General features: G+C 37.5%; 1 protein-coding gene across 3 annotated transcripts; it reads right to left on the reverse strand.

Moving 5' to 3' along the window:
- Positions 1-209: 209 nt before the first annotated feature.
- On the reverse strand, positions 210-8987 carry LOC143961514 (olfactory receptor 11L1-like). 3 transcript variants are annotated; one of them, XM_077470808.1, is made up of 2 exons: positions 8888-8987; positions 210-3036 (listed from the first exon to the last, which is right to left on the reverse strand). In XM_077470808.1, exon 2 carries the CDS (start codon positions 3027-3029, stop codon positions 2094-2096), a length of 936 nt encoding a protein of 311 aa, XP_077326934.1. In that variant the 5' UTR covers positions 3030-3036; positions 8888-8987; the 3' UTR covers positions 210-2093. The 3 variants fall into 3 exon arrangements, with proteins under 3 accessions (XP_077326934.1, XP_077326936.1, XP_077326935.1); XM_077470810.1 differs by having other exon boundaries at positions 8948-8981; XM_077470809.1 differs by lacking the exon at positions 8888-8987 and adding an exon at positions 4231-4463.
- Between the last annotated feature and the right edge of the window lie 2695 nt (positions 8988-11682).

The following is an 11682-nucleotide window of genomic DNA, read 5'->3' on the forward strand; positions in this document are numbered from 1 at the left end:
GTTATATCGCATGATCAGCTGTCATTGGCTGACAGCTGATCACGCGATAAGGGGTCGGGATCGACCCCTTGCACGGATCGGTGATCAGGCGAGTCTCGTAGACTCGCCGATCACAGAGCGCGCCGCGCGCGCCCCTCAGGGGGCGCGCAGGCCACTCGTGCACGGGACTACGTCAGTAGACGTAGTCCCGGAAAAGGAGATACGCGCTGTAGCCGTCAATTGACTATAGCGTGGATTTCAAGTGGTTAAGAAGCCCTCCTGTTCTAAACTCATTGCCTGTATTAGCTGAACCTGTTTGAACTTGTTACCTGTAAAAAATACACCTGTACCACACACTCAATCAAAAGGACTCCAACCTCTGGCCAATGGCCAAGGCCAGCGAGCTGTGTAAGGACATCAGGAGATAAAATTGTAGACCTGCACAAAGCTGGGGTGGGCTACAGGACAATAGGCAAGTAGCTTGGTGAGAAGGCAACAACTGTTGGCACAATTATTAGAAAATGGAAGAAGTTGAAGATGATGGTCAAACTTCCTCCGTCTGGGGCTCCATGCAAGATCTCATCTCATGGGGCATCAATGATCATGAGGAAGGCGAGGGATCAGCCCAAAACTACACAACAGGACCTGGTCAATGACCTGAAGAGAGCTCGGACCACAGTCTCAAAGAAAACCATTAGCAACACACTACGCCGCCATGGATTAAAATCCTGCAGTGCATGCAAGGTCCCCCTGCTCAAGCCAGTGCATATCCAGGCCCGTCTGAATTTTGCCAATGACTATCTGGATGATTCAGAGGAGGAATGGGAGAAGGTCATGTGGTTTGATGAGACAAAAATAGAGCTTTTTTGGTGTAAACTCCACTCACCGTATTTGGAGGAAGAACAAGGCTGAGTACAACCCCAAGAACACCATCCCGACTGTGAAGCATGGAGGTGGAAACATCATTCTTTGGAGCTGCTTTTCTGCAAAGGGTACAGGACGACTGCACGATATTGAAGGGAGGGTGAATGGGGCCATGTATTGCAAGATCTTGGCCAACAACCTCCTTCCTTCAGTAAGAGCATTGAAGATGGGTCGTGGCTGGGTCTTCCAGCATGACAATGACCTGAAACACACAGCCAGGGCAACTAAGGAGTGGCTCCATATGAAGCATCTCAAGGTCCTGGAGTGGCCTAGGCAGTCTCCAGACCTGAATCCAATAGAAAATCTTTGGAGGGAGCTGAAAGTCCGTATTGCCCAGCGACAGCCCCAAAAACTGAAGGATCTGGAGAAGGTCTGAATGGAAGAGTGGGCCAAAATCCCTGCTACAGGAAATGTATGATCTTTGTAATTGCAAAATACAAAGTTAAGCTTTTCTGATGTATCAAATACTTATGACATGCAATAAAATGCTAATTAATTACTTAAAAATCATACAATGTGATTTTCTGGATTTTTTTTACATTCCATCTCTCACAGTTGAAGAGTACCTATGATACAAATTACAGACCTCTACATGCTTTGTAAGTAGGAAAACTTGCAAAATCGGCAGTGTATAAAATACTTGTTCTGCCCACTGTAGCTGCCAGGGGAAGAGAAAATGGGAATACTAGTAAGTTTTGCTTCAGCGACAGTTTCAGGTATTTTGGGCGTCTAAATGAAATACACATTCACTGTTAAAAATTAGTTTGTTCATTAAATTTTTTCCACCCAGCTCCTTCAAATGTTCTCATCACTGCGGTGAAAAATAAACATAGGCTTGATCCAACTAAACATTATATTTAGAAAATCAAATGAACAATCTTAAAATGAACATTTTCAAAAGAAATTGGTAAGCCCAGTAAGACCAGCTTTAGACCACCATCCATGTTCCTTGCCAGCACCACCATAATGTTATAATTTCTAGGGCCTGAGAATACATCACCACATGACAGCCAATGGGAAGTGTCCACATCTCTAAGGCAGTGACACCTAAAGAAGCCCCCTCCTCATCTGCAGCGAACAAGCAAGAAGACTCGAAATCCAGTTCATCACATGTCCATACGTTTAAAAAAGTAAGTGGGGCTTTTAGCTTGGGTTTTTAACTCAGCCATTATTTGGGGGAAAAGGGAAGGTTAATTCAATATTTTAGCTTTAAGCGAAACACATTTTTTTCCAAGAGCCTGTTTTATATCATTATTCCTTAGGCTGTATATTATAGGATTAAGCAGAGGTGTTATTACAGTATAGAACAGGGAAAAAACCTTCTTTATATTTTCTTGATTTGGAAATAAATAGATGCTAATTAGTGACCCATAATATAAGGACACTACAGCCAAATGTGAACTACAGGTCGAGAAAGTCTTCTGCCTCCCAGTAACAGATGGAATTTTTAAGATGGTAAAAACAATATAAATATAGGAAACTGTGATGACAGCAAAAGGGCAAATAACGAGAGGGAACGCCAGCACCATGCTTTCTAGCTCAACTACAAGTGTGTTTGAACAGGACAGTTCAAGAAGAGGAGCAAAGTCACAGAAGAAATGGTCAATGATATTTAAACCAGAGAATTGTAAATGGCTTATTGATAATGAAATCATCAGTATAATTAGAAAAATAAATAACCAAAACAAAAGAACTGTTTTTAGACAAAATTGAAGGTTTATAACAGATGTATAATGTAATGGGTTACAGATGGCCTGATATCGGTCGTAGGACATCACCGTAAGTAGGAGGCACTCTAAGGCTTCGGAGGCTGTGAAAAAATAAAATTGAGTAAGACAGCTTTCAAATCTTATGGTGGCTCCTCCATAGAGAACAACACGGAGCATATTGGGAACAATAGAGTTGCTTAGTAAGATGTCTGAAAAGGCTAACTGAGCAAGGAAGAAGTACATTGGCTTTTGGAGGTTCTTGCTGGATGACACCAATAAGATGATCTGCAGGTTCCCACATAATGTTATGCAGTAGATGATTAGCAGTATGATAAAGAAAATTATGGTAAGACTGTGGAGATTCTGAAAACCCAAAAGAAATATTTCTGTCACATGGCTGTAGTTGTTGCACTGCATCTTTGGCCTTGGGTGGGAAAACAAAAGAAAAAAAAAATCTTACTATAAGAAAAAAAATGTAAATGTAATTTAATTTGTTGCAATGACTGACACTTTACAGATTAGCAAAAAAAATATATTTTTAGATTACATTTTTTTTAAATTAAAGTTTATGTAAAAGGAATTCACTATTTATTTTTTTATTTTTTTAGATAGATAGGGAAGGGCAATAACATTTGTCAGGTTTTTATTACTGGTGAATAAGTACATTCCACAACTAGTAATTAAACCAAAAATCCCACCTACAAATGTGTATAAATGTGAAAAGAGTTACTTTGGACTATACTCTGATTTACACATTTATTTCACTATGTAACATTATTGGATTTTATATACATTCGTAGGTGGGATTTTTATGTATATTTAGTAGCAATATTACTGTATCTGAATCTTACTGTAAGGAAAATATTTTAACTGTAATTTGATTTGTTGCAATTACTGATACTTTCACTGGTCAGTAAAAAAAAAAGAAATAATAATATATATATATATATATATATATATATGTATATATATATATATATATATATATATATATATATATATATATAAATGAATGAAATATTTGTATAGCGCACAACGCGAACTGAATCGCCTCAAGGCGCTGTGACGAGCTTTGATCATCAGCTAGAATAGGAAGGTGGTTTTCTTCCAGGCGGATGTTGATTGGTAGAGCATTCCATAGCCGAGGTCCTTGGACAGGGAATCTCCAATCCCCCTTGGATTTGTACAGGGATTTGGGCATGAGGAGGAGACTTTTGTTGGCTGATCGAATATATATATATATATATATATATATATATATATATATATATATATATATATATATATATATATATATATATATATATATATATTACTTCTAATTTTTAAAATGAAAGTTTATGTAAAAGGCATTCTCTATTTATTTTTTTATATAGGTAGGGAAGGGCAAGAACACTTGTCAGCTTTTTATTACAAGTGAATAAGTACATTCCAGCACTAGTAAATAAACCTAACATCCCACCTACAAATGTGTAAAAAAATTCAATGGAGTTACACCACAGTAGTGAAATAAATGTGTAAATCAGAATACTGTATATTCTTTATATTATGCAATTATAATTATATTTGTATTTGTATCATATACAATTATTACATATGTGGTACTTAATTACTTTACCTCAATCTTAAGACTTGATTGCCCTTGATTGACCTTTATTATCCTTCCTTTTATTTAATGTATTTTCATTTCCTTATTCTTATAACTTGTTCAATTCATGATCTGTATGTTTTCACTTATAAATAATATTACATGTGCAACTTATCCTTAAAACTTTCAATAAAAATGTTTTTACCCAGAATACTGTGTAGTTCAAATGAAATCCTTTCCAATATACTCGCATAACTTCTTTATCATAAAGAAGAAAAAAATTATTTTAGACCCACACGCTCCAGGTATCATATCCTGCCTCTACTCTCATCTCACATCCCCCCCCCCCCCCCCAGAAAAATGTATGATAGCTCACCATAAATGATTGACCATACAGTTTTATAATTCACAGTGAATATGGTGAAGAAGTTGTGGGGACTGAGAAAGTGTATTTGAAAGGACTTATTTGGGACTTTACTCTGATGTACACATTTATTTTCTAACATAATTGTATTTTATACACATTTGTAGGTGGGATTTTTTTGGTTTATTTAGCAGCTTGTGAATATATTTATTCACTTGGCTAAAAAAAACACTGAGGGTGGGTTGGATCTTTTTGGCAGGTACATTAGGGCTTTTCAATTTTGGTGGATGGTTTGTTATAGGGAGAGTGGGTTTATCTGGTTTTTGATTATTAGGTTTTTATTATTGTCTGTGAGACTTACCCCTCTATTTGTTCTACTGATCATTGTAACCAAGCCATTAATCAATGAGGAAATCCCAAAAAATTGAGTTGTCATCAGATCAAGAGGTGAGGAAAAATCCTCAGATGAAGACAACTGTTCCTGTGACAATTCTCATTTACTTTGGGGAGATGTCCTCTAATTTGTTGCATCTCCAGGATGGCTATTATAGGGTAACCTTCCAGGACGGGACAGGCAGCAACAAATATCCTGCCGGTGATGTATAACCTTTCCTACTTTATTCAAAACCAAAAACATTTGGTCTTTGCATTTACCCTAAAAATGACCTTTTAGTCATTCTGCATGAATATGTTCCTGATAAATCACATTAAACAGCAACACATCTTAGAAATACTGGACTTTCTTTTATTCTAATTAATCTATCCCTGAGATCCAGGCCAGTGACTTTGCCTAAAGTCACTAAAGTTGGCTATACACTAGTAGATTTTTTGATGAACATTTGTTTCAAAAATTCACAACAGTACACTTGATGACAAACTAAGATTTTACTCCACTAATGATCAGAAAATCAAACAAACATTCTTGAAAAAAAAAAAAAACTGTCAACTACAATTCTACTAGGGCAGTGATGGTGAACCTTGGCACCCCAGATGTTTTGGAACTACATTTCCCATAATGCTCAGGCACTCTGCAGTGTAGTTGAGCATCATGGGAAGTGTAGTTCCAAAACATCTGGGGGTGCCAAGGTTCACCATCACTGTACTAGGGTATGGCCAGGTGATGTCATCAATCTGCTGCAGGCAAAAGGAAGCCTACTCTCCTTCATGATAAACATTGTAACTTTGTAGTAAGTCATGAGGTAAGAGATTGGAGAGGGGTATAATCTGTGTCAACAATTGTGAACCCAGCCAAGAACTACACATATGCCAGTATTTTCCTGATTATGTCATCTCTGAGATGGTATGTTCACTTTGAATTTTCACTTTGCAATAGAATTTTCATCTAACTTAGTCAATGTGGGAAAGCTATGCTGACATTACCCACTTCAGTACCGGGCACTTTCACCCCCTTCCTGCCAAGGGCAATTTTCAGCTTTCAGTGCTAAAACATTTTGAATGACAATTGCGCGGTCATGCAACACTGTACTTGAATTTTTGATTTTTTTTTTTACATACAAATAGAGCTTGCTTTTGCTGGTATTTGATCACCTCTGCGGTTTTTATTTTTTGAGCTATAAAACATAAAAAGAGCGACAGTTTTGAAAAACACTCAATATTTTTTTACTTGTTGCTATAATAAATATCCCAATGTTTTATTTATTTTTTGCTCAGTTTAGGCCGATGTGTATTCTTCTACATATTTTTGGTTAAAAAAAAATTGCAATAATTGTATATTGATTGGTTTGCGCAAAAGTTATAGTGTCTACAAAATAGGTTATTGATTTGTAGCATGTTTATTATTATTATTATTTTTTTACTAGTAATGGCGGTGATCTGCAATTTTTTTTATCATGACTGTGACAATGTGGCGGACAGATCGGACACTTTTGACACTTTTTTTGAAACCATTGACATTTATACAACAATCAGTGCTATAAATAGCCACTGATTACTGTGTAAATGACACTGGCAGGGAAGGGGTTAACACTAGGGGGCTATCAAGAGGTTAAATGTGTTCCGTGACTGTTTGTTCTAACTGTAGGGGGGATGGGACTAACTAGGAGAGGAGACCAATCGGTGTTCCTTTATATTAGGAACACACAATCTGCCCCCTCTCCCCTGTCAGGATGTGGATCTGTGTGTTTACACACACAGATTCACAATCCTGCTCTGTCACGGGCGATCACGTGTGCCCAGCGAGCATCGTGGCTACCGGGGCACGCACATCGGCTCCTTGGTGTTTAATAATAATAATATGCATCTGTAAATCTCATATTGGCATTCTAATGATCATGAGAAAAAATCTGGCTTACAGCTCATTGTTTTCATAACAGATTTAATAGGTTCCTATCAATAATAATAATAATAATAATCTACCAATCTCATATGTACATTCTAAAGTTCATTTAAAAAAAATCCTGTTTATAGCTTTCTCTTTTCAGGTTTAGTGGGCCCCTATGTTATCAACAACAACTACAATAATACAAGAGAAGCTAAATGTTTCAATTTGAATAGTAAAATATCTGTTGAATAGTAAAGTATAAAGTAGTGGCCATTTGGAATTATTAAAGCATATTTAAGCCCAAGAACGGAAATACCATACAATCTATTTCAGCTTACCATCCTCAGATGTAGTGGTTGCATTTGTTTTCATTTTTCCTTGTCAAATGATTTTACTTAGTTCACAAAAGGTGATAACAGATATAATAAAACATAATATGATAAAATGGATGAAGCTTGTTGTTATGTAAGTATATAGACATTCAAAGCATGTAAGATATAACCAAATATAATCGAGTGTTGGTACAAAAACTAAATGAGAACATAACCAAAACTAGTATAACTTACAAGATCAATTGAAGTTATTGCAGATAGGCTGGGGAAGAGAGTTATATTCTACAAGATCAAGAGCTTCCAAATCATAAAAAGAGAAGGGGGTGAAAAATAGAAAGAAAAGAAAGAGAAAGAGGGCAGAGGATAGAGGAAAAGAGAGTCCACTCAGCCGGTACAAAAGCCACCACAAGATATAACATGGTTATTCATAGATCAGCTACCATGGCAGGAGAACACTTTCATCAAAGGTTGATGGTAGGTGGCATTTTATCCATGGGTGCCATCCGTTTTCGAATTTGGGGATCTGATTGCGTTCTATGGCAGCTATTTTAGCATGAATCATGAAATTATACATCCTGTGTTTTGTCTCAACTACTACCAATGAAGGGGATTTCCATGCCTTTGTTACTGTTTGCTTTGCGGCTCTAAGAAGCTGGACAAAAAGTTTAAATTGAGTGTGCGTTAAGCACTCTGGTTTCAAATTGAGTAATGCAGTAGTTAGGTCAAGATGAAGCTTCAAGCCAAACATTTTGGAGGCCAAATCAAAAATTTCCCTCCAAAAGGCCTGGGCTGTGGGGCAGGTCCACCATATGTGCAGGTGTGTGCCCGATTCTGAATGACCTCAAAAACAAAAAGGCAGAATAAGTAGTTGTTTTCATTTTTCAAGCTAAGACCATTTTCGGCAAGAAGAGAAAATAACTAAGGGCAGCACAGTGGTGTAGTGGTTAGCACTCTTGCCTAGCAGTAGTAAGGGTTGCTGGTTCAAATCCCAACCACAACACTACCTGCCTGGAGTTTGCATGTTCTCCCTGTGCTTGCGTGGGTTTCCTCTGGGTACTCCAGTTTCCACCCCACACTTCAAAGACATGCAGGTAGGTTAATTGGCTTCTGTCCAAAATTGGCCCTAGTATATGAATGGGGACCTTGGATTGTAGGCTCCTTGAGGGTAAGGACTGATTTGAATGTACAGGGATAGGGACAATTTTAGACACTCACTCAGGATGGACTGGTGTCTTTATTCAACCTTATTAACTATGCATATGCTGTAACTAAAGACCTAATCAGAAATGATGTGTCATTGTCCCTGATGGTGAACTAAAATTTCAAACAATCTTATCATCTTTCTGTAAACTGCTTATCCGCCTACCCATCAAGTAATGGAGATAAAGGAAAGTAGATATGTTTGTAGTTCATATCATGACAGAAACCTAGTATGGCATACATAACTTCCTCCATAGATAAATTGGAGTGAGCATGTGTTTTCCACATAGTGACCAGGAGAAAATAAAGCAAAAAGAATACAAATGCAAACCACCACAATTATGGAATGGTAATCTGCAATATGTTTCATTTTTGTTTTCTGGGTTTACATATGCTTTAATACCAATTTACTTGCAACTGCGTGCTTAGTTAAAAGCATGGATATAACACAAAGTTATCACATTTAATCATCGGTAAAAACAAGATGATAATAATAATAATAATAATCACAATCACGAGCATTGCATTTTATAGTAATGGAAAACAGAATATGTTAGCATTAATCCTGACTCAGTTTTGTGGAGAACAGAGATTCTTTGTCTATACAAAGATATCTGGATACAAAATACATAAAACTAGCCTCTTTTATAGATGTAAAAGAAGCAGAAATAATTTATTAAACCACAGAGGCTTCATGGCCAAACTCATGTGGGAATAAGAGAAAATGTGCACAAGAAATGCAATTTGGAATACCTGTCTGTAATCATTTGTTATAAATAAAGCTAGGAATAGAAAGAAAACTAAAGCTTCTTTAAAAAAATAAAAAAATAATAAAAATGCAAATTATTTGGTTAGTTGAATAGTGCATACATGCACAACTATGGGGGTGATTCAGAGCAATATTAAACTTCACTTGGTCACTTAAAGTTACAGATAAGCTTATAATAAAATTTACCTGTACATTCAATTAAGGAAGTTCAGTACTATTATTGAAAAATATTATATATATAGATAGATAGATAGATAGATAGATAGATAGATAGATAGATAGATAGATAGATAGATAGATAGATATAAAATATATTGCTATGACTGTATTTTCGATTTTTTTAGATGTATTCATTTGTTGCCTTTTCTGCTTCCCACTCCTCTCTCCTGAAGAAGTGGAATAATCAATGAAACACGTTGAGGATTGGGATACTTCTTCTTTTCTCCCCTTGGATAAGTTATACCAAATTATGGAATATAATTTCCCTACCTTCCTGTGCAGTGAGAGATGTTTTCTGGAGTGGTGCCCTTCAAGGCATTTTTAAATTTTTGGCTTGGCAGTGATGTTAGTCCTTGTGTATACTATAAGGGTGTTATTCTAAGAACTGTTGTAGTGTTTTCTTGAAGATGATGATGTATTAGCACTGCTCAGTGGAAGGGCACTGTTTTTTGAAGATCAGATTATTACCCTTTGTATAAGGGGGGGTTTAATATTGAGTTGGCGCACCCTTTGCAGCTATAACAGCTTCAACTCTTCTGGGAAGGCTTTCCACAAGGTTTAGGTGTGTGTATACAGGAATGTTTGACCATTCTTCCAGAGGAGTATTTATGTGGTCAGATGTTTACTAAAAGGTCTGGCTCACAGTCTACGCTCAAATTCATCCCAAAGGTGTTCTAACGGGTTCAGGTCAGGACTCTGTGCAGTCCAGTCAAGTTCCTCCACCCCAAACTCACTCAATCATGTCTTTATGGACCTTGCTTTGTGCACTGGTGTGCAGTCATGTCGAAACAGGAAGGGGTCATCCCCGTACTGTTCCCACAAAGTTGTGAGCATGAATCCAGCAAAACCAGGACACAGGTTGGAAGGTTCCATCCCACCTAAGACACTTTGGAACGTTCAAGCTCCAGTCCGCGACCTGGAACTACCAAACCCAGAGAAAAATTACAACATAGCTATGTCTGCTTACAATAAACATGCTGGAGCATCACAAACTAAAACTTTGAGAATCCTGAGTCATCTTTACATCCCTTTCCTAATCTCACACTGTGGCAAGGCCTTGCTCTGTCACAATGAATAAAGGAAGTTTTGTCTTAAAGGCCCCCAGAAGCTGTGGCTTCTATATGCAATACCTCTTCTCCACCACTAGATGTCATAATTTTTCTGGGTTAAATGATGCCCAGTGGCACAGACCAATACAAACTGAGGACATACAGTGAGTGTAGGGGATCATGGGATCAACAATCACCCAGAGTCCTGCATTCTCCTTCACTGAGGGCTGCTAAATAGAAGAGGTGAAAAGGGAGTAAGGTTATGAATATGGTCTGTATCTACCATTCCTAGTGACAAGTCTTCCCCTCATTTCTGTTCTTGCTGTCACAGGCTGTCAGAAGGACAGGTAACAAGGTTTAACAACTTGTGGACCACCCGCTGTCATTATACGTCGGTACTTTGATTTTGAATACAGGGGTTATGGCAGCAGATAGCCGCCAAAACCTCAGTATATTCTTAAACAGGATGGTCCTCTGTCTGATAAAAGTGGTCTCTGCAGTGGATTTGCCTCAGATTATCAGGGGCAGGAGAGGGCTCTCCTCCCCTCCCACCATGCTCCGGTCGTCTCCGCCACTTACCGGAGCTGTTGTAGCAACAGAGCCAATCGAGTCCTCTCCCCTCTGAGACATGGAGCGGAGTGAGGGAAAGATGGCCCCCGCTCGGCTCCATAACATTGGATGATGGAAGTGACGTCAAACATCACTTCTACCTAATGGACTTAAAGGAGAAATATATTTTTATTTCATTTTTTTCAAGTAATTTATTTATTTGTTTTATTGCATTTAAGTGTAAATGTGAGATCTGAGGTCTTTTTGACCCCAGATCTCATATTTAGGAGGTCCTGTCATGCTTTTTCTTTCTATTACAAGGGATGTTTATATTCCTTGTAATAGGAATAAAAGTGATCCAAAAGCATTTTTTTAAAAGCACAGTTTAAAAATAAAAAATAAAAAGTAAAATAAATAAGAAAAAAAATAAAGCGCCCCTGAGCTCGCATGCAGAAGCGAATGCATACGTAAGTCGCGCCCGCATTTAAAAAACGGTGTTCAAACCACACATGTGAGGTTTCGCCGCCATTGCTAGAGCGAGAGCAATACTTTTAGCAAAAAGACCTACTCTTTTTTAAATGTTGCCTATGGAGATTATTAAGGGTCACATTTTGAAGCATGACATGTTGGGTAACATGTTGGGTAACATTATCTTTCACAATATAAAAAAAATTGGGCTAATTTTACTATTGTCTTATTTTTTAATTCAAAATATTTTA

The sequence above is a fragment of the Lithobates pipiens genome, unplaced genomic scaffold, assembly GCF_037356315.1.
Source record: "Lithobates pipiens isolate NorthernLeopardFrog02 unplaced genomic scaffold, aLitPip1_a1.2 Scaffold_8, whole genome shotgun sequence".
NCBI lineage: Eukaryota > Metazoa > Chordata > Amphibia > Anura > Ranidae > Lithobates > Lithobates pipiens.

Bases quoted from the DNA above. Each gene is read 5' to 3' on its own strand.
- LOC143961514 (XM_077470808.1), bottom strand. From the start codon at position 3,029: ATGCAGTGCAACAACTACAGCCATGTGACAGAAATATTTCTTTTGGGT.